At 38.3% G+C, this 26,869-nt stretch overlaps 4 protein-coding genes across 7 annotated transcripts in view; 3 read left to right on the forward strand and 1 right to left on the reverse strand.

Moving 5' to 3' along the window:
• rassf6 (Ras association domain family member 6) overlaps nucleotides 1-7,909 on the forward strand; it is a 23,062-nt gene extending 15,153 nt beyond the window's left edge. The window contains exons 1-11 of one of the 3 annotated variants that reach the window (XM_063889596.1): nucleotides 1,049-1,236; nucleotides 3,265-3,332; nucleotides 4,100-4,178; nucleotides 4,398-4,558; nucleotides 4,995-5,089; nucleotides 5,352-5,551; nucleotides 5,642-5,743; nucleotides 6,412-6,463; nucleotides 6,543-6,661; nucleotides 7,052-7,149; nucleotides 7,518-7,909. In XM_063889596.1, the coding sequence (XP_063745666.1) occupies nucleotides 3,274-3,332; nucleotides 4,100-4,178; nucleotides 4,398-4,558; nucleotides 4,995-5,089; nucleotides 5,352-5,551; nucleotides 5,642-5,743; nucleotides 6,412-6,463; nucleotides 6,543-6,661; nucleotides 7,052-7,149; nucleotides 7,518-7,593 (1,041 nt within the window). In that variant the 5' untranslated portion in view covers nucleotides 1,049-1,236; nucleotides 3,265-3,273 and the 3' untranslated portion in view covers nucleotides 7,594-7,909. Of the gene's footprint in view, nucleotides 1-1,048; nucleotides 1,237-1,481; nucleotides 3,027-3,264; nucleotides 3,333-4,099; nucleotides 4,179-4,397; nucleotides 4,559-4,994; nucleotides 5,090-5,351; nucleotides 5,552-5,641; nucleotides 5,744-6,411; nucleotides 6,464-6,542; nucleotides 6,662-7,051; nucleotides 7,150-7,517 lie in introns of those variants that run through there. The other 2 variants (XM_063889597.1, XM_063889598.1) reach the window with 2 other exon arrangements.
• Nucleotides 7,910-10,678: 2,769 nt separating this feature from the next.
• LOC134868455 (hatching enzyme 1.2-like) lies at nucleotides 10,679-13,160 on the forward strand. Of its 2 annotated transcripts, XM_063889601.1 has the most exons (8): nucleotides 10,679-10,774; nucleotides 10,861-10,923; nucleotides 11,025-11,165; nucleotides 11,322-11,439; nucleotides 11,527-11,705; nucleotides 11,929-12,010; nucleotides 12,543-12,670; nucleotides 12,938-13,160. In XM_063889601.1, exons 1-8 carry the CDS (start codon nucleotides 10,702-10,704, stop codon nucleotides 12,943-12,945), a joined length of 792 nt encoding a protein of 263 aa, XP_063745671.1. In that variant the 5' UTR covers nucleotides 10,679-10,701; the 3' UTR covers nucleotides 12,946-13,160. The 2 variants fall into 2 exon arrangements, with proteins under 2 accessions (XP_063745671.1, XP_063745670.1); XM_063889600.1 differs by lacking the exon at nucleotides 12,938-13,160 and having other exon boundaries at nucleotides 12,543-12,704.
• Nucleotides 13,161-13,176: 16 nt separating this feature from the next.
• On the reverse strand, nucleotides 13,177-17,469 carry si:busm1-57f23.1 (uncharacterized protein LOC368621 homolog). The gene is made up of 5 exons (XM_063889602.1): nucleotides 17,243-17,469; nucleotides 16,873-17,076; nucleotides 13,783-13,934; nucleotides 13,587-13,688; nucleotides 13,177-13,441 (listed from the first exon to the last, which is right to left on the reverse strand). The coding sequence occupies exons 2-5, from the start codon at nucleotides 16,958-16,960 to the stop codon at nucleotides 13,340-13,342; spliced, it is 444 nt and encodes a 147-aa protein (XP_063745672.1). The 5' UTR covers nucleotides 16,961-17,076; nucleotides 17,243-17,469; the 3' UTR covers nucleotides 13,177-13,339.
• A 3,450-nt stretch (nucleotides 17,470-20,919) lies between these two features.
• Nucleotides 20,920-26,869, forward strand: part of il11ra (interleukin 11 receptor subunit alpha) — a 50,975-nt gene continuing 45,025 nt past the window's right edge. The window contains exon 1 of the mRNA XM_063889634.1: nucleotides 20,920-21,071. The gene's annotated coding sequence lies outside the window, so the exon portion shown is untranslated. The remainder of the gene's footprint in view (nucleotides 21,072-26,869) is intronic.

Consider the following 26,869-nt stretch of genomic DNA (forward strand, 5'->3'; position numbering starts at 1 on the left):
GTTGAATATTGGAAATTGAGACAAAACAAACATGCAACAAAACTACTTTCCTTAAAGTAAAGGAACGAGCACTGTTCCCTGTGGTACTCCATGTCGGATATAATTGACTAAATACAGGGAAGATATTGTCATCTGAATATACTTAGTGTCAGCCAGCTTTCCTGGAGCCCCACTTGGTAATGCTAGCTACACCTGTCCGGGTTTGGCAACCTTGAGTGTTTGCTCTTTAACAAACCATGAGCAACATGACTATGGTGCCTTTGTTGGAACCCATATATTATGTCTCTATAATGTTTGTTCTCAGCAAACTCTCCTGGATTATTGTTCTCTTTATTCTACTTTATGAATACACAACTGTCATCCTGTATGACCAGCTGCATGATATCAATATTTCACCAATGACCTCCCAGATTCAGCTTTTACAGTCATAGTCTAGGTACTAGCATTTCTAGATTTCCATTGATTTTGTGTAGGGTATATAAAGTGTTCTAGTCCTTAACTTGAGTTATTTATTGTATTTGTTTACAATCAAATGTCTGAAAATACATCATTGTTGTTTTTTATATACTGGACATTACAACCTATTTGTTCACCTTTGGGTATGAACATAATAGGTAATTTTCTTTACATTTGTATGTTCAGTTTTGCCTTCCTTGTTTAGGCATATCTGTTTTAGTTAGTGTGACTAGCACCATTTGAAAGTGGTGTCAAACTCATTGCATGTAAACATACATGGTAAAAAATGCTGACTCAGATATTCATTAGGTCAAACATTTAACATTTGCTAACAACTTCAAGCTTTAAAAACCCTTAAAGAAATGGTTTGCTTCCACACTCTCAGTCTCTCTCTCTCTCACACACACACACACACACACACACACACACACACACACACACACACACACACACACACACACACACACACACACACACACACACACACAAGCACAGCAGGCGAGTCATATCTGGTGTCAGTCCGCCCCTCCTTCTCAACACTGTCTCAACCTGTCTTGCAATAATTAACCAGCTGCTGCAGTGTGCTCCACAACCTCACCTCCGACCACATGCACTGTACTCTGGACCTATGACAAACACAAACTCACCACACACACACACACACACACACACACACACACACACACACACACACACACACACACACGCGCAAAGAAGGTTTAAAACCTCAAACATGGAGTGAATCAGCTTAATTTGTTTCGAGACTGTAGGACTGTACAGGTAGGAGTGAATGTTTGTTTGATCATTTGTTATTCCATGCTTCTCATGTGATTACCTATGGAAGTTAAAAAGCAAAAAGCTGCTGTGTTAAGCTAACAATAGCATAAACTAATACAGAATTTATTTGAATGAGACTGAATTGTAATGGGTGATTAAACTAATATACTTTAGTGTGTGTTGTACTATGTGTTTAACCAACAGCTAACTTGTCTTTCATTGTCAACTTGCAAGCGTTTATGTCACAGTTCATATAACCTAAAGTTTCTGGGTTTCAATTGTATTAATACATGTTTTACAGCTCAGTTAAAGTCTGCTGCACTTTCATAGACACAGAAGATGTATTGCTTAAACACTTGCTGTAAACATGTGTTAACTTAATCAGTGTAAGGCAGTAAATGCATTTCAATAAACTAAAACAAAACCAAAAAAGAGATTGTGATCCCACAGGGGAAACTGTGCTAGGATAACATCATATTTAGTTTGACTACAATACTAAAGGAGAAAGGAGTGTAAAGGTGAGGCAGAGAGAGGGGGAGTGGCCTACAGGAAGGCAATAAAGGGAGAAAACGGGTGTGTCATGGTTTGCTTTGGCTTTTTATCCCCCTGCCAATATCTTTTCTTTGTTACTCCTTGTATCACTTAAACCGATAATACATGTGTATGAATAACAAAGTCTTTCCATTTTAAGTCACTCAAATAAACAACAGTTGTGTATTTCCCTGACTGTCCTGTTTTGTGAGATTCCTTGGATGCCTGGAGCAGTTCCTTTTGAGTTAATACTGAAATAGCTGCTGCATATAGAACAATACCTCTTTTGGAGGTATGAACTCTCATAGATTATTGACTTTGTAATGTTTTCAACTTTTGAGTAGCTCTCCTTTTTTATTTTTATGATCAGCCTTGACTTTAAACTCCATGTGATTCACAAATCACACACTCATGCAGTTTGGATGCCTTTGCTCCTGCATGTTGAGGCTTGTGAGACACAGAGCTTGCATGAGCTCAAGTGAGACATGTTTTACCAAAAAACTGAAATGTATCCTCTCCACTACTTCTTCTTCTACTACATTTTTCTGTACATTTATGAAACACCTTTTCTATGAAAGTATATCATGCCCCAGGTAAAGTTTGTTAATTCTCAAACACACCTTGAAGACATTGGGTGCAACTACGGGTTTAATCGTGCCAAAGAGCAGCTCTAAAGCCATACATGGCAATTGAGTGCTGTGATCTAGAGTTCTGCACCTTGCCAGGTAGACATAGGTCCTCTTACATTTTGTTTGTGCTGGTATAAAATGGTCCCTGTGTATGACATTGAACCGTTAATCAGAGCGGTGAGTGCTTGTGCTGCTGATGACAACTGCTAAATACCTGAGATATTTACATAGCAGCGAACAGGCTCAGACAGAGAGCTGGAAATAATGAAAGAAGGGGAGCAATAGGACTATAGTATTAATTCAGAAGAAAGAAATAAGGCTCAAAAGAAGAGAAGCCACGTGGAAACTTCCAGCAGGCTCTGCACATATACTTCTGTGACCAAAGGATAAACAAATGGTCTGCTCTACACTGTCATCACTGGTTGCTGGGTGGAGTACTGTTATTAAATCTCTCGGAGAAGGCACAAAAAAAAAGAAAGTGAAAGAGTTAAGGCACGGCACGAGCGAGAGAGGGATAAATATAACACAGAAACTTCCGAGAGAGGGAGAGGAAAAAAAGATATTTAAAGCACAGAGGAGAAAGGGACAAAGAGACTGAGTCGAAGAGAGCTTTTGTTTGTCATGTTAGAGACGGTAAGACTAAAATGATGTGTCAAAAATTAACTAAGTGTTGGTTTTACAAGTGCAGTGTTGTTCGTATTCTGTGTAATTCGTTCTCTATAATGCTGCTAATGTGGCTTCATTCAGGAAGTACCATTCAACAAGTTGCCAGTGTTAACTACTGCTCCGAGCTCTAGAGTTATCCATGTCTGCACAAGCTGTTGCTATGAATAATTGGTTCTTTTATGGGTGCTTTTTTCTCTGTTGGCAGTAACCAGAGATGAACAAAGCACATCTTCTCCCAGTGATCCATGCAGGGGACGGGAGGACTCTGTCCAGGTGGGGCACTGCTTAAACTCTGCTGAATTTTAGCTGAAAGTACCCCAGGATGTGGTACATGTAGACACTATCAAGCTTAACCACCTGGGATTCATGAATTAATTCATTGAAAATCTGATTCAGCTAAAGATTAAAACAAGGACAAGCAGAACATACAAAACTTTTACCATTTTTAAACATTTGTGTGGAAGCCCTGACAGGCATTTGAGAATCAAAAACCCTTATTTTTATTTCCGCATTAAAGGTACAATGTTCATATATTGTGTGATGGCAGGTTATGTACACCTTATGTTTTGAGGACATAGAAAAATTGAAATTCACCTGGAAAAAAACTTCTGGTTGTATTTATGACATGGGGCAGTGTTGCACTTCTGCCTCTTGTGGCCAGAATGAGTATTACACCAACAATGACAAAGAAAAATGTATATTACTGCAAGTTAGAAAAGCTAACCTGCAAACCTTTTTTTACTCCCTGTACATACATATGTTCATAGAGAACAACAACATGTTGTCACACCTTATCTCGAGTCATAAACAAAGACAAAATAATTATTTAGGTTGATGTAGATGTGTGTGCAAAAGTTAGTGGAATAAATATGCAATGATGAATGCCCCAAAAAAATGAGCAGTTGTGTATGCGGTGTGTTAAGATTTGTATTGACAGTAATGCTGAAAAATGGAGTGTATTCAATCTAAAAAATCTATCATTTCCAGACATAGTGGATGTCAGTATTATTTAAAGATTGCTGCTGCTGTGTTTATTCCAGAGCAGAGTTTCACTCACTACTAAACACCTACAACTGCTTTCTCAAGGACCACACTCAACTCCACCTCAGTTACTCACTGGTATGTTAAAATATTACATTTCTTCATCTCTTCTCCTTGTCAGACCTTTTATTATTTGTCAGAACTTGTCCCAGATGTATCGCATGTCTTAAGGGCTCTTATTTAAAACCAATTCAATAGCTGCCTTTAACGTTTGGCTCATCATAAGGTGTAGTGTTATTGAATGTATTAAAGTAATTATACACCATGCAGGTGTTTGTGGGTCTGTGTGTGTAACAGGATGGTGATGGAGAGGTGGTGGTGGAAGGGTTCCTGAATATCTCCTGGGGAGTACGGAGACCCATCCGTCTGAAGATACAGGACGAGAAACAGATGCTGCCCTTCGTTCCTCTGATCTCACTCGGGCCCTTCAGCCCAGTCAGCCCCATCGGAGACAAGAGGTGCCTTTCAGCTTTTGTGTTCATTAGCATTAGAAAAATAAGTTATTTTGGGAGATTATCTTCTTCTTGCTGATGGACTCATCTCAATAACATTTGTGTCATGCTGAATTGACTAGTTACAACCAGGCAATGATAATAATGTGGGCGGTTGTGCTTCATAGAGCGTCTTCTTTTAGACTAGAGGAAAGAAGAACATCCAAAATATACATTTGGGAGTTTATTTTACTTTCTTTGTCCATTGAAACTATACACGTAGTTTTGTTTAAAATTTGCAAAGCATTTGTCCTTGTTAAACACACAAAAAAGTGGGCTTTTAAACAGATACACAGCAGTGTGAATGGGTTAGGGTTAGGGTTAGTATGAATTTGTACTTACATTCAATTTGGATCAGTTTTAAGTCTCTGAGATGATTCCTCCCTTCTCTGTATTTTTGCAGGGGTATGTCTCGATGGGGAGAATATTCGGACCTTCACCAGATGGATGAGATGTCTGAAACACCACTGGACACAGTCGTCATCAAACCTTTGCCAGGTTGTTTTTAATTTCCTCCCATATCCCAGCCTGGGATGTTTTAATTGTGTTATCCCTAACCCTAACCTTATTAAGTAAAAGTACAAAAGTAACATTAAGTTAATCCTTTCAGGTATTATACAAAGTAATCAAACGTCATTGTTAATTTTATGTATTTATCTCCATGTTGTGTCTCACAGAATAAGTCAACAGTGTTATATGTTTGGGTTCTTTACACCAAATGTAGAATATGACACACTTTCTGTTTGTGTAAACTCTAAAGGCCCTGCTGTGTATGAGACGACCACTCTGCGTCCCGTGAGGCAGAGGAGCTGCGACCTGGAGGCAGAGTCCAACCTGATCCGCTGTATGAGTGACGCCTCATTGGTGAAGAGGAGGAGGGGGAGGGGGAAGTCAGCAGCACAAAGAGAGCAAGAAAGACAACACCGCTTTTCCATTAATGGACACTTCTATAACTATAAGGTAGCTTTCTGCCCAACATCATCCCTTTTTCGTCAATGCTGTTTCTATGTAACTTCCCTCTACCCTCTTTTTCCCCCCCATCTTCTACAGACCGCCATCTTTACTCCATCCTTTGGCACTCCTACCAAAGTTCGTATCTCAAGCAAGATGAACACAAACCAGGTTATTGAACAGCTGCTACACAAGTTCAAGGTGAGCTTTTGTTCTTCAAATCGTGTGAGTAAAGGCACTTGTGTTATATCTGGTTTTAACTCAATTCTTCTTAAATGGATATTTGTTGGATTAAACCCTAAATACAAAAACGATTTAAATGTATTTGACTGTTAATAAAATGAATAATTATGCAGCACTGTTTGGCTATGTTAGTTGTAATGATTAGGTTAGCTTTTTTTACTCTAGTTTTTGAATGTTTTCTAAAGGTTGCGTATGTGGTGTCAAGTGGGTGAAGATGTTTCTTCATTTGCATGTGTTATGGCACATTTGGGTTTTTTGTTTGAATAGTTTTTGAAACTGCAGCAAATTTCTCCTAATGGAAGTGTTTTGTTCGCACCTGTAGGCCACCGTATTAAAGCTCCTTGAGACACATTTCTAAACTGGGATATTGGGTATTACACATTTCTTATCCATTAATTATGGATTGCACTTCCTTACACACCTATTTTTTTATTTTGAGAAAAAAATCTTATATGGGCTCTTTAACAAAGTTACTATACTATATTTTTAAGAACAAAATATATATTATAAATATTTAAAACACACAAATAACATACTGCAACGGGATGTAATTTACTAAAAAGGGAATACTCAACTTTAACATGTGAAAGCAGGGATTGGTTATTAATATTGATATTTTTCAACAGATAGAGAACGACCCTCAGGAGTTTGCCCTATACTGTGTTCATCAGAGTGGAGGTAAGGCTTTTCACACAGTAAATTAAACAATCAGAAGATAGAAGACAGCAAAAATGCTTCACTGATGTTGTGTGTCCAGAAAAGAGGAAGCTCAGTGACAGAGACCAGCCCCTGTGGGAGCGCATACTGCAGGGACCCTCTGACGACATTATGAAGATTTTCTTGATCGACATGGACGAGCAGGAAGTCAGCAATGCTGTGAGTTGTCTAGTAGTAGTAGAAGTAGTAGAGACCAGGCCAGTACACTTTAAGCATATTTATAATAAAAGGACCCTGCATACATGTGTTCTGGTGCAGCTTCATCTGAGTTTACAGACATGCAACAATTTAAATGTATTCATCCATCTTCGATTGTCAATAGGCTTTGCATGTATAATAAAAGAGACTTATACATGAAAAACATATAATATTTTAAATGAAAATCAAGGTTTGTTATACATTAGTTGGAGATTCAAATAATTTCATTTATTTAATCATGCAAATATAGATGTCCCTCTGTCCCGGGATAATTATTATTAGTGTGAGAGCAAAGATACTTATTCGCTATTTGACAGTTCTTATTTGACAAGCTTATTTTTTTCCTTTCAGGTAGCACAGTATCTGAACCTGGAGCTTCCTATCTTGGAGCAGGTTCTACTGAAACTCAGAGAGGAGGAGAACAGAGAGATACAGAGAGTTGTAAACAAGTGAGTATGCGACTGTGATCTTTGAATTGAAGTACTTTCCTCAGAGGACGCCATTCACTTCAGTGAGGATTGAGTGTAAGATGACTGACAATGAAATCTGTTAGGAAGGTCAAGGAAAATGTAACATTTTTGGTCTTAGAGATGTTTGATGCATAAGCTACAGAAGCCCTGAGAGGCAAGTGAAAAAAATAACAAGTGTCTATATTGTTTCCTCATAGACCATACATGGTTTTAAGTGTTTGGAAAAACCTCTGTAGTTACACTGCTATGGCAGGTGATGGCGCCATTATTCTAAATTAACTTATTTGCTTCATACTTGTTGTCTTTGTGTATTTACATGTGTTCTTTTTTGTTCGTGTGTTTCTCAGGTACCACAAACAGCATAGACTCCTGTCCCATGTACTGACCCGTAAGATGTCACCTCACATTGAGACCAGCGTGTGACAATTGCAAACACAAGGCCTTTCATGCATCACAGCACCACGAAAGAGTAGCTTTGTTGAACTTTACAGCAACATGGCTGTAGATGCAAAAAAAAAGTACGAATGTGAAACAAAATGGTGAGTATTTAGTAAAATACCACCTATCTGACACACTGACAGAAACAGTTGTTCTAATGAGTTATGTCATTTTAGTATGTCAGGTGATCTTTATTTCTCTTTTTTTTTAAATAAGTTCACGATGAAATTGTAAATGCTGCTGTAAATAATTGTAAATCAGTGTCGTCTGTTAATAAATATAAGATGTGGGACCAAAAGGACCTCTTTTGTGTGTTTCTGCTCTTTGTTTATCAAGAATGAAAAAGGATTCCTCTTATTAAGAAATAAAAAAAAACATCAAGAAATAAATAAACACAAAATAAATAATGAAATAAAACAAGTTAAAATTAAGTAAATAAGAAAACCATTAACATTTTGAAGGGATAGTCCATATACAGTATGGTTACATTTCAAAGTGTAACCTGGTCTTCAAGGACGTCAAATAGATCTTTAACTTTTTAAAGTAACTTTGTCATTTTGTTGTAAGGGAAAAATGCACATTTTCCACACACATAAAGACAAAACAAGACATAAGACTTCATACAGAAATAGGGGGAAGTATAACAGGCATGACTCTATTCTCAATAGTACATCCAACATGGTAGCAGTACATATAGTATAAAAGTAAAGCTATGTAATGTAACAATAAAATGTAGTAAAAAAGTGTCCTTTAATAAACATGCTGCAATTTCTTCTTTCAGCTTTAAACAGATCAGAACAAACCCAGCTTTTCCTCTGTCTAACAGCTGTTTGCAGTTTCCTCCTGATTTTCCAAACTTGGCTGCTCACCTGTTTCTCATTCCCTCATTAGGCCCTTGTATATAAGCCACCCAGCAGACACTTTCTGCCAGTGTCTCTTGTGTCTCCACAGCTCTCAAGCCTCAGGTTTTTGGTTGAGATCGAACAGTCTTTGATCTCTTGGGAAGCTTTCTCACAGTACTTAAGTGGCAGTCATGATGTGGCAGCCATCTCTAGATTGTAGAAAAGGAGCTTCAATCCTTCACAGAAGCAAAGGGGATAATGCAGCCCCACAAGTCTTTGTTGCCATAACACTTAAAGTGATTCACCATGTGTCTTTTTCACGGAAACAACCGATTGTGACCGTTAAACGTAGATCATGTAAGTTACGGGGCTTCTCAAACATTTTCCATCTTGTGCCATGTCTTGCCAAAGTGCATGCGTGTTTTATTATGTCAACAGTATATTAAAACCAAAAGGCAAACTATGAATCATTTCATATTTGCTCATCATTTTCTTCGTTTACACATTTACAAAGTACACATGGGGCGAAGTATCTACATCGAGTTTGTAGTCCTTCTAATGAAAATTGTATATTGTTGTATCAGACGCGTATCAATAACATCCTCTGGTGCGTCATAAATATGTTGCCCAGTGTAAGTGCAGTTGGAGTCTCTTAAAACTACGGCCGTCTTCTCCTAAGTCCCTACACATGTTTTTCTGAGGTTAAGGAAAAGTGGATTGGAAATTTGCGTTTGCTTGCCTGGCTGTTTTCGGGTTTGCCTGCTTGCCTGATCCCTTGTGAACATGATCCTTCTGTCGACTTTTCATGATCTCCAAGCGACCAGTATAGCTCAATTTACCATATTTGATTGTCCCTGATATAGCGTTTGAGTCCAAATCCCCCTGGGACACATTCTGTGCAGCTAAACTTTATAACCAGATATATCAGGTTTAGTGTTGGAAGTCAAATGCATCTACAAGGATTTTAAAAAGACATTTTGATTATTTCCAGTTGATCTAATGGAGCCTGCATACAGAGTTGTCTATGTAAACCAGAAGACTGCTTACAAGTGGAAACCATCCTAATGGTTAAATAATGGTTTGGTGATGAGTGAGCGGTGGTGCCCGGGCTGTTTAGTGGCAAATACGTTCTTAAGGCCTGCCAGCCCACCAGACAGCCTCACATTACGCAGTGCTGAGTTTAATTTTCCTCTGCCTTGATGAATGACCAAATGAGATAAATGGTAGCTGGTTGTTTTATTAGAGGATAAAGTTTCCATGTGATGTTCTTACTTAGTACGCCTTAAGAAATGGAAAGAGTGTGGCATGGCTTTACTACTGTAGGTGGCTGTAGAGGAGTTTTACAGATGTTGGTTTTGTGATCCTATCTCAAAAGAAGGTTTAGTCTCAATGCCAGGAGAGTACATTTATTTTACATTTTTACTGAAATATTTAGTAACGGCTTGCCCTGTTCTGAAGAAATGCCCTAAACTGACTTTTATAAGCCCTTTTTTTATTTAAGTACTTTATATGTAGCTGTCAGCAGAATGACAATGGTTATCTGAGAACACACATAATGCTCGCGTATTATGCAGCTTATTGCCTCCTTATTTGCTTTGTTTCTATTGGACAGAACAAACCCTGTTAAAGCTGTAATTCCAACACAAAGACATTTGAAACCTTTGGGTGTCGACATTATATACTGTCTGATTGCATTTTACTTTGTGTTCACAGTGGATTTTGGTCTTTTTCTAACTGTCAACATTTCATACAAAGACTTTCTGCATCATGAGTTATTTCTGATCAAGAAATCCATCTCATACATGTATGCATGTAAATACTTATTTCACATATGGAGTTTTACCCAAAGTCTTTTCTGCTTCCGGCTGGAGCTTATCCTTCCGTTTGTTCAGGGGTCAATGTATTGATTTTGCAGTAAGTCTGGTTCAGAATCCTCCCTTTATCAGGTGTATAAAAGCAAGACTGTCACATTAGTGGTGAAGCTTCTTCGTCTGAACCAATTTCAACATGGACGTGTGTCTTTTCTCAGTCGTCTTAGCCCTGCTGCTAGGTCTTTCAGCTCAAGACAATTCTCTGGTAAGACACACTGGATACAGGTCTCTATAACTGTTGTACTTTTTTTCTAATGTCTAAATTCATTTAAGTTAAAGTAAAAAATTATTGTTTTTTTTAAATATTGCAGAAGGCCGAAATTTGGTATTGAAGTCAAGTGTTTTTTTATGGCTGTGTGTGAATTCATGTGTATGTATAAATGTCAAAATATGACTTATTTTCTACTGCTTATTGTCACTTTGTGTCTCTACAGGTACGACCACATAAAGAAGGTAACTGATTCCTCCACCACAGGCGTTTACCAAATGTTATTGCACAGTTGGTAGCAATGTCTGGTAACTGGGTCTTCTATTTTTAGGTTTGAAGACCACGGAACCTTATCTTTTAGACATTTCATCAAGAATTCTGGAGTCAAATAAAGGTACAGTTGATTTATTCAACACAGTGGCCTTGAATCATGCTTTTGTCAGTGCCAAACAATTGATGCATCTTTTCACTATGCTACTGTATTGTCTTGTCCAGCCATCAGCCATAATCTGGTAGAAGGTGACGTGGCTGTTTCAAAGAAGAGGAATGCCATGAAATGCTGGAACGGCTCGTGCAAATGGCCAAAATCCTTCAATGGACTCGTTGAAGTGCCCTACATCCTCAGCGATTACTTCTGTAAGGACTTAGGAAATCATTCAAGACAATTCCAATCAGTTTAAGCTCAATCATATAATATTTGGGAAGCTTTTGTTGATCTTCAAAACATAGAAAGGAAGTGAACATGACCTTTTCCCACAAGAATAAACTGACATTATTCTTGTTTCATTACAGATGGCGGTGAAAAGGCCTCCATTAAGACAGCCATGGACACTTTCCACAAGAAAACCTGCGTACGGTTTGTTCCTCGTCGTGACCAATCCGATTACCTCAGCATTGAGAGTGAAATGGGGTAAGTAGCGATGATTGTGAGTGTGATGAATACACTTGTCTGCCAGGATTCAAACCTTCTGTCTCCTCATCTTTGACTGGCCCGTAGGTGCTGGTCTACCATAGGCAGAGAGGGAGGGCAGCAGGTGGTCTCTCTGTCTGTGTATGGCTGTCTTGATCGTGGGACCGTTCAGCACGAGCTCCTCCACGCACTCGGCTTTCACCATGAGCACACAAGGAGCGACAGGGACCGGTACGTACGGATCAACTGGAAAAATATTCCATCAGGTAAGACCTAATGACCAAAGCAGCTACACAGTTGGCAACTAAATCAGAAGTTATTCAAATAGAAATTACAACATGAGTCTTGTGTGGTTTGCTTTTATTTTTATTGCCGCTCCTTATTGTTTAACTTTTCAAATTCTTATTTCTCTTCCCTTTTTTTTAAAATGTTTTGTGAAAAGTATTACTATAATCTCTTGAAAAAATGCCAAAATGTTTTGTCCCACAGCAAGTGTCAACAACTTCAACAAAATGAACACTAACAACTTGAACACGCCTTACGACTATTCCTCTGTTATGCATTATGGAAGGTAATGTCTCTTTCTGTCCTTATTAATTGTCAATAATCTATTAGTTGTTTCATGTTCTCAGTCCTCTGCAAACATTCAAAGCTGTATTTTTTATTTATTTTTTACATTTGAGGATGCAACAAGATGTCAATACAACACTGACATATTATCACCACGGTGTAACCCTGTTTCCCTAAAATACATAAGGGTTAAAGAGAGACTTTAACCAGGAGACCGGTGATCCTGTGTGAAAGGCAATGTCGTATGCACATAGTTTTGTAACCACTTGTTATTAGTTTCGTTTAATGGCACAATGTTTTAAAACTGAATCAGTTACCTAGGAAAAACTGCATATCCCTAAATTGAAAGAGCAGTTTTACTGTAACAGATTGTCATTTTGAGGTGACGGGGTGGAGAGTGAAGCAGAATTACAGATAATTCGCTCTGTAAATTGCGGATTAAAAAGGGACCAATTCTTTCCCAAAAATCCTTTTGACGTTTTCGCAAAAATATTCCAGCATTTCTATTTCCCATTGTTTCTTTTCTTCTGTAGAACTTTCTTTGCATCAGCATTTGGAGCGGACACCATCACTCCCATTCCAGATTCCTCTGTGCCAATTGGACAGAGGAATGGCATGTCATATATTGATATCGTCAGGATCAATAAATTATACGAATGCAGTGAGTATAACAATCCTTAAAGATACAGCATAACCCACAGTTTTTCCTTAAATATTTCAAATTGATCTTTTTAAGGCTTTTTTGCCAGACAACCAATCTCATTCAAGCTAAAATCATGCATGCCGTTTATGATTTATTTTTTTAATCGTGACGTTTTAGTTATAACGGGGAGATTTAAATTTTTATATTTTGGGAACAGAGTTATGCTTCGTAGTCACAATGCATGATGAAAGTCTGCTCAGTAATTTGTTTGTGTCTTCATTTCAGATGTATAAAAGCGACAACCATGCCTTCATGAAATATCCCCCCAAAAAAGAATCAATGAATGATATGCATGTATTGTTGATGAACTCAAACCAAATGAATGAAAACTGTGACCTCATGAACATGCACCCTGTTTTACCTGTTGTCTATAACATCTTTAATTCACAATTCATTTATTACATCTCTTATTTTGAAGCACACTGATCAAGGGCACTCTTAAATAAAACCAAACCAAGTCAACCGTCTTACAAACTAGTTTTATTGAGACTGATGTGTCATTGTTACTCTACATGGACCCACATCGAGCGCTTTAATCAACAGTTATTCAGAAAAATAGTCAACATTGTATCAAAATACAACAAGGTAGTCAAAGCTACAAAGAACCCAACTATTTAAAAAATCCTGTTAAGCCTGTTCCTTAGGCTTAACTTTGCTGCACTTGTGTGACTGCAGGTCATGTTTGTTGTTGCGGGGGTTGAATGTCACCACAAAGTGGCACTTCAGACGCTGTGGAGAGGGGGAAAAAAACAAAACTATTAAATAGGATTTGGGAAATCTCCAAAATCTAACTTAATGTAGAGGGCAAAAGGTCATTTGCGTCTTACAAGAGGTCTTCTTTACAAGGCATTACTCTCACTTAAAAGAAATGTACCTTTTTTGCCACACTGCAGTTCTTCAAGTCGTGGTTTTCAGACTTCGCGCACTTGGTTTTTACCAGGACTGCATCAATCTTAAAGTTGATCACATTGGTCACCTAATAACATGAAAGGACAGAATTATTAGATGGTAAGAAACTGCAATGGGATTAAATCATGACACCAATTTGTGTTGAATAGGGTTTCACTCACCTGAGACTGAGCGGCGGAGATGGAGTCTACTTTGAACAGCTTCTTTTTCGCAACTTTTGAGTTGAACACGGTCAAAGCGTGTTCAGTTGCATACTTAACCTCATCGGACTCAGGATTCCTTTCAAACCAGCCGCCAAGGAGAGGCACTTTTTCTAGGAGGGAATCAAACACACACAGGTTAATTAGTAAGTGGAACGTATGTTTATGATCATATGCTGACTCCAATCAGTCAGTGTTATTATGATTCGATGTGCTCCATTTGTGAGCACATCGAAATCCAAATGAGCTGTTTCAGTCCAGAACAGCACTCAAAGGCTCGGAAATTTTAAATGGACCAAAGCCTGGATTCAGCCAGTTCTCTTACTCTGGAAAACTGTCTTGACTATTCTGCCAAACCAGGCCTAAATGATCAGGCCAAGAATACAAAGAAGGTTTTGTCTAAGGTTAGGGTTTAGGCAAAATTGAGATAATGGTTGCAGCTTTTATACCTTGGGTGGTCCAAACAATCAAAATGATGCTTGTTCTGTTTTTGTTTTACACAGATTTGATCCACACCACACACTGGTGAAGCTTCAGGGGTTCAACGTCACTTGGTCAGACCACAACTTAAATACAGACTGGATCAATACCACACCTTCTCAATTTAAACGTTTTAGCATTGCAACTGTGAGCATGTTAGCCTGCTGATGTCACCAGGCTGATGTCACCATCAACACTGTGCCCTTCTTCATTGCAGATAATTGGTGACATCATCTAAATATGTGGTTTTATAAGGTTCAAGCCTATTCTAAGAAGTGACAAAGTATTGCGTGAAATCCGTTTTTTCAGCCATCTATCAGATGCTGAATGTTCCATCCCTAAACTAATAAGCTCTGAGGTTCATTATGTATTGAAGTTCAACAATACATCAAAGTTGGGTGTGTTCAAGAGTGCAACAGACAACAACAAACATTGAACAGATCACTGTAAATATTGTATTATCTCATCTGACACTGACATACACCCATCTCTGCTCTGGTATTGTTAATTTAAACTAACAATCTTTGTTTTCTATGTGGAACAAATCTGCTCTAATCATCAGTGTTTTAATCAGGATTTAAAATCCATTTAGTCAAAACAATTGCTTCTTCATTTGGATGTTTTTTCAATAGATACATTAAAGGTTGCCTTTTCTCAATCACAGTTCGGCAAAGATACAAAAGGACTACGTGACTCTTTTTTGTTTGCACTGTCGAGAGAGGAACTTGCAAATACACCGATGGTTCTCTAAGCGCTCTTCGTCTGCTCAGGTGAAAACTATCCAAATATTAAAAAGACAAATACATCTGATTGACAGAGAGCTGTGACACTGTTTACACAAAGAAAAAGTTGGTAAACCTTTCAAGTAAAGGCGTGGACTGGCCGTCCGTACAAGGTGTCATTGTCGGACAATACACTAGAAAGGACAACATCACTTTCAGTCCGCGCTGTTTGCGTCCAATGTCAAGTCAAGTTTAAATTATGTAACACCATGCTTATTTTAAGCCAAACCATGATTTGTCACTTCATTTACCCAAGTATATTATTTGCCTAAACATAGCCCAGTTGCATTTTGTTTAATTTACAATGTCTGAAACTGCAACCTTAATCCTGAACATTTAAATGAGAAAGCAGTTCTGCCGAATTGCAACTGTACAGGCAGTAAGCTGCATCTTAAATACTTAACCTTTAACCATACATATCTATAGATAGACAGACATCTAAAATAAATGAACATAGACATATTTTTAATCCCACTGAGCATTTACAGTGTAGGAATCTAAACCAATCAGATCGTTTTTTCCTGCTCAGTTAAACCCTTTTACTAACAGCAGCCACACATTTGATTACTTTCGTTGCCATGATTGATTATTTTTCTCTCCAAACCAAGCTCCTTTTTGCCAATGTAAGCAATATCTGAACAATGACGACTTTCTTTTACCGCTGGCAAAACCAGAGCTTCTGACTCACTATATGCAGCCAGAGAGTCACTGTCTGAGTGGATGAATGTTACTTGTTTTTCCAGTACACCATGTACTGTACTCGTGCCCTTCTTGTTTGTCGCAATGTTCAGATGGCATCGTACCAGCTGATGGGAATACAGTAGCTCACTTCCTTGCATGAGTTGTTGCCCATATTATTTATTTTGTCCAATAGTGTATAATATTTATATTTGATTTTCAGATTTCTTAGTAAATTTGGTTATTTGTATCAATTCATTGTACTTCAAATGATCTAAGAGCACACGCAGTTCAAAAGCTAGAGTCTACACATATTTTGTTTGGCTGGTTTCTAGATTGTTGGTCATGGTAGTGACTCAGAAGGTCGTGCTGCTATCATCATTGCATATTTGTAACTTTAAACTGTCCTTTGTGTCTTACAGGCACTGTCAGTTTAGATGTGATTAAATTACTGTCAAAGAGCAGATTCATGTTTATATGATAACATGTAAAAATGTCTTGAGTGGAGAAATGTAAGTACACAAATAATGAGAAGCACAAAAACAAAGACTTAAAGGCTGAAAACTGACACCAAGCTTTGCTATGTGTTTGCTAGGTTGACATCCAGGTGGACTTCCTACGCTTCTCCACAACCTGAAGCTCTTACTGGAATGGATTTAAGTGGCATTTCCTTGCCAAAAGCATTTCTTTGTTGCATATATTTACATAATCAATACGAGCATTAATCCTAACCCTTAGTCTTTGCGATTCTATTAATGTTATATAATACAAGCAAATTGACACTTTATTATACTTGCTTTATTTGATTCGATTGGCTTAAACTTTATGTATAATAACAGTTATTATTTAAGACTAATCTACGTAATGATATTGACACAGTTATATAGGGAAGTTGTAGACTGCCTCCTTGAATCTTGCTGAAAGTCTGCTTCCTGTTTCATGTAAACACTCAAATTAGATACCATTTAAAGGAAAGATCAAGCAACAAAGCCTGTCAACTCAGAGACATGAATAACATTGTTAAAGTAGGTCAGTTTATTCTCTTTGTTATCATATGTTTTATCTCACTTGCCTCATCCATGTCATATTTCATATCCATGTCAGTACTTACTAGTTGTGACGGCTTCATCCACAGGCACATCTCCCAGACACAGATGGAGAGCTGACAGACATATGAACACAGCCAACGGGAACGACATCTTCTTTAAATAAAAAAAAAACACACACACAACCAAGTGTGCTGGGCTCCTCGCAAGGGAAAACTGGTGGAAGTTCCACAAAAAGGCTCCAGGTGAGCTGGATACTCGCAGATGTCCTACAGTGTTTAGATCCACAGAAAAAGCAGAAACAAAGAAAAAGAAAGAGATGTCAGAAATTATTATTGAATTTGCAATAGAAAGAAGAAGAAAATTAAACTGCTGCAAAGAGAGAAACAACATAAAAACACTTAACATTTTGATATAGAAAACATAGGACTTTACCTAGTGAATGCTGGAGGAACAATGAGCCAGACTGAGAGAAATAGGGAGTGTTGTCGTCAGGGAATGGTAGCGGCTGTTCAGCATTTAAGCTGCGATATGTTTAACAAGCCGGTGAAGACCACACCCACCATCTGCCTGGCAATGACGTCATGTAGGGATTTAACAACCATCAGCGGCTTTGGTGTGTGTGAGATAGACCGGGCACAGTCAATAGGAGTCAGCTGTGTGCCATTGTGCTTTACTGTTTGCATTCATGTGTGTTATGTGGGTGTGTAGCCTGCAAGTGTGATTTGTCAGTATGTGAGTTTGAGCATGTGCATTCTTTCTGTTTCTTTACAAGAGTGAGCAGGGCACTCTGGTGCACCGGGTTTCTCCTGTTGGCAGGCACTGAGTCACAGTGCAAACTGTGGCACACAGCAGAACCACATTACAAATCCTTCTAGAAACATCAACATTCTGTCCAGAACATTTGTTATCATGTGATAAAGGGTTTTACTGTTTGGTTAGAATCATCAACTTGGAGTCATCATTAAAGACACAACAATACATAGTCCGATACAACAAAACTGCATGCTGTGTGAAATCTCTTTTACTCTTTTACCATTGCTAAACAAACCTACTTGGCGACATAATCACTTAATTTGAAAAGAATAACCTTCGGGTTAAATAAGGGACTGCTTATTTTATAACTTAAGTTACAAAAGGGAAGTAGCCTACGTCTATCAAATATCTTATGCAAATTGACTTGCATTCAAAGTTGACTTTTCATACAGTAGCCTACAACCAAAAGCAAAGGCAATCTTTGAGAAAACTGGAGCGGTGGTTGACATTCGAGTACGTTACTTCATTCATGTGTTTCGGCATATTTCAGTTTTTATATTTGCATCGTTTGTTGAAATGTAGCCCTTTTCTTCTTAGTGTTCTGGTCCGTTGTGGCCAGTTTTCCCCTGCCAGCCACCATGGAGAGAAAGCCACTTCACACGTTTAACCACCAAACACTGGTCCATTGCCAGCACTAAAAGAAGTGTTTGGGCCCCTAGAGGGCAGCCACTTTCAGAGTGAGCAACTTCTTAACAGTCAAATGACCGTAATGAATACAGTGTAAAATAAGTAGCAGAATAAAGCATATTTTTTCCAACAACCTGATGATACACTGCGATTTTGTGTGTGCTATTTGAGGGGGAGGTAGTCAAACTAACTTTTATAAGTAAATGTCACTGTATTTATTTTGTTTTTCTAATTCTGATGAAAGATTCCACTCTCTCAGGTTTCAGTTTCAAGTCTTGACTGTGTGTATTGTTAGTACCATGAATATGTTGTTTGTGGGCAATTTGGCAGAATCAAAAACTTGTACTTTGAATAGGCTCACTTCCATTACTTTTTATCCATGGGAGAAAGTTATACTCATTAGTTGAATAGTTAGGGCTTCCTGTTCAATAGCATAGTGCTACAAAACACCAATTAATAGAATGTTTCAATGAGCTCAAAGGTTATAAACAGCATATAAGCATACTATACACTCAAATGTGAACACAAATAGTCACATATATTTTATTTAGATGACCTCAAATAAGTTTATTTTACTTTTTGTTTTGACTCCTGTATGTAATGAGCAGGGCTCCCAGCAGAGGGAAGCAACACCATGTCACATAATGCAACAGGTGGTTGAGGAGGCTAAATTGCATTAAGACTTTAATTGATAAGAGAGAGAAGAAGTTTGAATAGGAAAAGAGCAAATTAAGAGAAGTCAATTTCAAAGTTAAAGGATTTTTGGAAGTGACACTGTTTTCATAGATAAGTGATGCAGAATTTAAATGTAACATAAAGAGAGATAGAAAAATGATTTACAAAAAACCCTTGACAGCTCTGAGAGATGTAATAAAAATAAAGAACAAGCACATGGGATCAGACAGACAGTGTTGACTCATACAGGGGCAGATGGACAAGCACATAGACTCAGAGCCAGACAAATAAATGCAGTCAGAAAGAGAAAGATGGATGGGCAGTCAGAAAACAAGGAGCAGATTCAGTTCTGTCAACAAACCAAAAAACCGCATCCTAAAAATTATACAAGATCTAAATGAACGCTTATCTGACATAACCAAAATAAATGTTTCACTTCTTTAAGAGAATATACAAATATGTAAATGACGTGTCACAAAATTCTCTGGTTGGTTGGTTGGTTGGTATTTACTGTTCCTAATGAGACTTTCAGGTCAGAGGCAGTAAGGGGGCTGCTGGATTGGCTAAAAATAGACATCCCCCTTTCTTACAAAATAATTGACGTCAGTGTTGCTTGTCACATGAGTTGGTTTGACAACATTCACATTTTTCTTTAATATTGTTTTTGTCCAGTCTATGTAGGTCAAAGGTCAATTTGACACATAATTTGTCTAGGAGGGAGTAAACAGCCTCTAGGTCATTTTCATGTGCATTATTATGGCCTAACAGCATTTCTTTCTATGGTCAACACTTGTATCTCTTCAGCAATATAGGAATCAAACTGTCAAATCAGCACTGTGATTTCAATAGATTTTTCTAATCTATTATGGTAAAATTCTGGCTACCATAGAAACCAGTTTTCTTATGTGCTAAGAATTGCCCTTTTGTAATGTGATAACATGTTTAAGGGGTTTAATATGTTGATATACATACAGATTTTATAGGTATTTGTTTTCTCATATCAATCTGTAACTCTAATGTACTGTATGTTCGGTATGAAGGCAAGTTACTGAATCTTTAACAGCTGTGTAAAATCCGGATAATATGTATAACAATGTGCATGCATGAATGCATAAATAGGGCTGTTACAGTATAAAATGGGTTAAGAATTTATAAGGCACCCCTGTACAATGCAAACCAATATGACTACAATAGAACCATACCTTTTTGACGCCTAAACGCCTTTGTGTGTTGATGTTGCATCAGATAGGTGCGAGGCTGTATTGTTGCATCTGACTGTTACATTGACTGATGTGTTTTCCCAGCGATTCAAGGAGGAGGATAAAAGGTCAGTGCTTTGGATAATGAGATGCTCTTGCCATGCAATTTGTTGTATGCGAAAGCATAAATCACTGGAACCATTAATGGGTTTAATGTGTTCCTGTACTCATCACATAACAGGTAAGCTACAAAACAAATACATAAATCAGGGTGCTGTCTCATAGAGTAGAATTAACAATTTGGCTGGATAAATATAGCAAATGGACTAGCTTATTGATTTAAAAAGAGCAAGATATTTAAAGCCCACTCAAATATTGTTGGTTGGAACAAGGTGGTCGAGGAAAACAATAAAACCAAAACATTTTTTTTATTTAGAATTGTACAAAAAAGAATGTAAAATAATATGTAAATCAGTGGAGAACCCACTGCCTGTATACAGTTGTATCAAAATGTCATTGATGACTAATTTCACCATTAACAAAGACAAAGACATTTATATATATATATTTATTTTGGCAGTTTACCAACCAACAACACCTTGCTGAAAATTCCCATGAAAACTGATGCTGCGGGAGGCCTTGTGTTATTCTCTGCCACATTCCTCAGACCTCAGACCTGGGATCAGTGCTGACAGCTCAGCCTCTATAATCCCTTTACAGTTACGACCCGCCCACTTAACCGGATGATTGACAGCCGGCTGCTCCAACCAGGCGGCGGCAGACATGTCTGGCCTCCTTCCTCCCCTCCTCCTGCTGCCTGTCCGACTTTGTTGCTCTCGTGCCCCTCTGTAGTCCGTCCCTGGGAGCCGAAGAACAACTCGACAAAGTCCCAACTATGGAAGGCGACAACATAATAATGCCTGTTTGACTCGGGGAGATTTTCCAAGGTAAGTTTGTTGTTTTTGAACTGGTTATAGGGGTTGAGGGAATTAGCGGCTAGGAAGCTGCGCGTGTGTGGTGCGAAAGTTTACCCGCCTCACTCCCCGGGACAGGAGGGAACAGAGGGAAGTTTACTCCAATGTTATTCAATGGGGATGTGTCAGGCTGTTAGCCTACATGTTGGTCTCTTTTTAGATTCTTTGGCACGATAACACTTGTGATATTACATGTTTTTATTATATGGTTTATTGTACCACAATGTCCCATCACCTAATGGCATTATTCTATAATGTATTGTATTTTTATGTTGGATAATTATGACATAAACTGGGGTTTGTTTTTCTAAGTTGTGGATTACAACAGCTGTGCTTTTTTTTGTCTAAATGCATTTTTTATTGAACGTTCAAGGACGATAGTTGCAACCATAAAAGCATATTATTTCTGGAATTTTCATTATTTTTATATAATATTTTTTGTTGATTTATAGAGGTAATGGGTTTGTAAAAACGTATGATTTGATATACTTATATCCTCTGTGTTATTTGGTGGCAAGTGTGGTTTCTGAGCTGTATTTTTTATAAACATGCAACACTGTTTATTTTTTTCAAGAGAAATCTTAACCCATCACAGTACTGCTGTTGCTGTGGCTTTTGTGGACTTGTTTTCTTCTACACAGCACTGAAACACACTGTGCAGTGTAAGGACTAAGCGTTGAAAATAGTGAGTCACCCAAAAGCACTTGTTGACGTGATAAACAACATTAGACTTCATCCTGCTCTTTATTTTTGTCTATTTAGATATACAATTACGGATCCGGGGCAGCAGTAAAGGTTAATGCTGCGAGTCCACAGTTAGAAACATTATACTGCACAGACACACATACAGAGAAAGAGAGACAGCGACAGCGGGACGGGGTTTCTTTACAGATGTGCATTCCTCCAGCCAGTGGAGGGATGAAGCCTTTAAATAGAGTTCAACAGGAATGCAAACAGACCAAGCAGAAAGATGAAGCCTGGGGGTGTCTCAGGAGTATGAGAGGGAAGGTAGAAAAAGGCAGAAAGACTAGGCGGCATCCAATTTGGATCCAATTTACCCTAATTTATTTGTCTTTTTCAAGTGTTACCCCATTTTAAGCCAAATGTAGGTCAAAGTTCGTAATCTAAATAAAGATGCAACCCTTGTCGAGGTTAAAGACAGCAAGACAGTCAAGGTTACAGTAATGTATACTTCTCTTGCAAAATATTTGTACAGCAATTACTCACCCCGTGTTAACCTTGAATTCTTAATGTAAACAATGTGGTTTTTGCACACGCTTCCACAGCGAACAAACAATAAGAAGTTGTGATTAATTGAATAATGTGGTGGCTGCGTTTTATAAGAGCAGCGCATGCATTTCTTTGCTAAACTGAACTAACAACAACAATTTGAATAAAGAGTCTTACGCCAGTTGTACATGCACGTCCGGCATTTTTAAAATAGGAACATTTTTAGAGAAGATGTAGGTGTTTTGGGGGTAGTAAGCACATAACTGGGTACATTTGTACTTGGATTAGACTGCAGAATGAATATGAGAGTTGGAAAGTGTCTTACTGTTGTTAAAAGTGGCTCACATTTACCTATGGCATGCGACGACAACAACACCTTTTTCTTTTAGAATTCAAGGCAATGGATTGATTGACATTCAAATGCTGATTTTGTGAGGGAAATGTTCCTTTAAGTTTCACGAGGAGGTTCAAATATGAACGCTATATACTGTAACATTGCACATTGTGTATTTAGCGGGAGGATTTGAACCTTTCCCAGAAATCAGTGATGTTCTTTTCAGTGTACACTTGTTCTTATCAACCAGGCAGGTCTGTGTTGCCTCAAGGCGAGGATACAGAAAAACACGTAGCAGCAAATGAGATTCTCATGCATTGAAATATTTCATTTTGAGCCATCATTTGGTTGTTTTATTGACTGTTTTATCTCTCCTTGTAAAGTGTGACATTTGGGTGCCTTGCAAGGAGCCTTAACCAAGTATTATTGTCATCATCAGTTGGGCTGTGATCATGTATGAAAGCCGAGCTGAGGTAGTGATTATCTGGTTTGTAGGTGTATCAGGTTGCATCCATTCATGTCTAACTCAGTTTTGATTAAAGATGAATTATTCATTCTTTGGCACCTATAACTGACACAAGATCAACATGTTTGATCTTGTGTCAGTTACGCTGTTATACCTTGCTACTTAAAATTTGGACAGCAGAGGGGATTTCTGGATTAGATAGGATTAAGTATGTTGGAATAAATTCAGAAGTTGCGTAAGGTGTCTTTGTTAGTGCACAGGATTCTCGATCAGGGATTGGATCTTCAGAGTTTGCCTTCTTTTGGATTGGACCACAAAAAGCTGTATTGACAAATTGTCACTTTTGTAGGCAACTAGCTTGTCTCTGTTTTTTGTTTGAGAGATTAAAGGGTTCACACTTACAGACTGTTGTTTGTTGGCTGTCTGTTGACCACTTGGAGCTAATTTACTCCCAACACTCCCATATGGCAGCAAAACAGAGACAGAAGGACTTTAGACAGTGTTGCATTGTTAATCTGTGCCATGTTTTCAGTGGTCCCCAGTTTATCGCTGTCTACTTCCACTCCATTCAGCCTATTTTCCTTAGCTAATTTGAAAGAAAACACTGTAGAACATCAGCTCTCCCACTCTCTCGACCACTTCACCAGTGTGAAGGAAAACATACCCAGAGTAAGAAAAACAAGAGCCACCAGTCACCTTACTGTTTGCCTTTGGGAAGCTGGCCTAACCATGGATTCCCAAGTCTTCTGTCTCTATAAAAGGAAACCTGGAGTGTATTTTTGCTTTTCAAACACTGTGACCGAAAAACCTGTGAAAAGATTGTTATGAGCTGGGTGAACAAATGTACTCTTTGGACTCAGGGACTTCAGGGATATCCAAAAAAGAAAGGGAAATCCATGGTGCTCATATTTCCCAGAATAGTTTAATATCTTAATCCGAACATGGCTGACACATTACACATTGTGACGCCTTTGTAAGCCTGTGAAGATGTAAGACATAATATAAAATACTGCTATGTAATAAAAAGAAAACCCGTAAAGGCTTGAAGGCAACATATGTATTTAGTTTGGCTTTATGTAGTCATGTTAACTGTAGTGTAGCCAAGGGGAAGGCTCATACTCACATTCTGAGATGAGCCCTGAAATGACGTGTGCCAAGTTTTGATTAAAAACCTTTTGCTGAAGAATGCATTGAATTTACCTGAAGTTCCAAGTGTAGGAGTCTTTCATAAGAAGTATTATCATCTGAATGTTCAGGGAGAAAAGACGCGGCATAATGTCACAGAACTACTTTAATCAAATACTGTTCTTAGATACAGTTTTGAAGTATACTTGTGCTTTACATAAGTATTAACATGTATTGCTTCTTTATACTTAAAATCCGCTTCATTAAAGAGGGGAATATCATGCTTTTTATCGCACCTACATTTATTTGACACTCATCGTAAGTATTTACTTGTATTGGAGGTACTTAAAATTGGTTACAGATTGATAAATGAAAACATTGAAATGCTCTTAATTGATAAAAAGAGAATAATATTCTATAATAATACAATACTGTGAAAAGTGTCTTTCTGCATCTATGGTACTTTTACTTTTCATACATTAAGTACATTTAGATGATACATCTTAGTACTAGTGACATTTTCAATAGGATTCTTACTTGTAATGAAGGATTTTCAGACTGCTTTAGTTTCAGTAAAGGATTGCTTTTTCCACCACACCACTGTCAGACACAGGGGTTTGATTCACCGCTCCAACAGTGTTGCATTAAAATCCTCACATCTGTTCCACGTTGAACTAAACATTTTTTGCAGTTTAAGACTACAAACGTACACCTATTAACTCCATCTTTACTTCAGTCCATTTTGAAGAACGTCTCCATCCAGTCAAACTTACCTCGGGACACCTCATTCTAGTTAGAGAAAGGCACTGTGATTCAGCTGGCCTTGGGCTCGGCTTGAATCCCTGCAGACAGCTCTCACTGGCACTCCGATCCCTGCACTAGCTCCGGCCAAAAACCACATACACACAAATATGCACAGGCTCCACTTAGACCTTCACACGGACTCATGCATGCACATATACACGCCTGCATAGACATAAATTCATACGACCCACTACTTCTGTGCGTACACCAGCCCCTTAATCACATGTGCACAGAGCTAAACTCAGTCCAAGCCTCGGTGCTCTCTTTCGCCACACTCATATTTCACTAGTCACACACAGAGGGCCCGCGGCAATCAACTTTAAATTAGAGAGAAAGCTGCTCCAAGAACTCGAATGGCGCTTGCCAGGTCTGAGGCCGCACTGTTCTTGGTGTGTGCTTTTGTGTGTGTGTGTGTGTGTGTGTGTGTGTGTGTGAGACACAGAGAGCGAGCACTTGATATTAAACCAACTCTGAGGGGCCAAGATTGGGGTATTCCTTCTCCTCTGCGCTGCCGTTCATGCAATTTATCCCCACTCGTACTTACCAAGAGTTATTCTGTGAGAAACAGCAATTTCTTCACAACCTGCTTTGTTCATTTCTTGTGCTACTATGATTATCTGATAGTTAAATCAGATCCAAACCGCATAGGTCGAGCCACTTAAGTAGGGCTTGGCGTTGTGGCTTGGTGCTTTGACTTCTTTTTAGATCATGTGAACAATTAGGACAGTGATGGTGAAAGTGTAACATTTGCTGGACAGGAAGGGTTACTCCTTGCCCAGATAAAACTTATGCCAGTGCCTACTCTGCAAAAAAAAACAAAAAACCTCCCTGTATGATGGGAGAGTGATGGTTGGATATAATGGCAGCTCTGCACAGAAACTTAATACTTGCTTCTTGATGTTTGGGGACTGATGCCAAACATCTGAAGTTCGCTGCATCTGTTTTAAATCGAACTGATTTGCCAGCAGACATTTCTTTTGAGTCTGAAAATAATCTTAAAATCAGCCTCATATGGCCTGCTCTGAGATTACATTGGATAACCTCTCAATGTAAGACTGTTGAAGGACATTGGATCATCAAGTAATTCAAGAAAGATACATGAGAATAGTTTCATTTGTAAAACACACATAATGACAACCTTACAAAACAGCTGTTTCAGATGAATATTCAAAACAAAACGGTTCCAGAGCTTGATCAAGCTTTATTGTGAGTGATACCAAACAGAAAACAGAAAGATGGATGTGTGTTTAAGATTTCCATAACTTTACAACCCCTCTGTGGCTGTAATGTTGTGTTTGGTAAGAAGAGTTTCGGGCCAAATGAATGCATCATATCTGTTAATGATTTGCCTAGATAGAGAGTGTTGCATTGTTGTGGAAGGTGTGTCTATGTTCCCTTGTTTTGCATTTGATTTGTGTATTTAACTTGAAGTGCCATCTCAGCAACAGCAATTAAAGAAGCTGCAGGAGTGTGACGTCTCAGACTGCACTTACGTAACGGATCCAATATTAAACAGGATGAGCACCAAGCAGTGTTTAGTTTCCCGTGCCCGCGTAGAGCCATTGTCTACTTTAGTAGTACTAGTCAAGGTAAACTTCCTACATTCTTTTCCATTCAATATTGTTAGATGACAAGGTATAACACTTAGCCTTTCATAGCACCTTTGAGGTATTAGTTTACATTTAAAGAAGAGAGGACATTAGATTAGTGCTGGGAGATACAAGGAGTTACAATATATCTTTCCAAATACTTTGATATTTTGGCGGTATCGTAGGATCGACTTTTGGTACTTTCACAATATATTCACACACT

This window comes from Eleginops maclovinus, chromosome 8 (genome assembly GCF_036324505.1).
Source record: "Eleginops maclovinus isolate JMC-PN-2008 ecotype Puerto Natales chromosome 8, JC_Emac_rtc_rv5, whole genome shotgun sequence".
In the NCBI taxonomy this organism is placed as follows: Eukaryota; Metazoa; Chordata; class Actinopteri; order Perciformes; family Eleginopidae; genus Eleginops; species Eleginops maclovinus.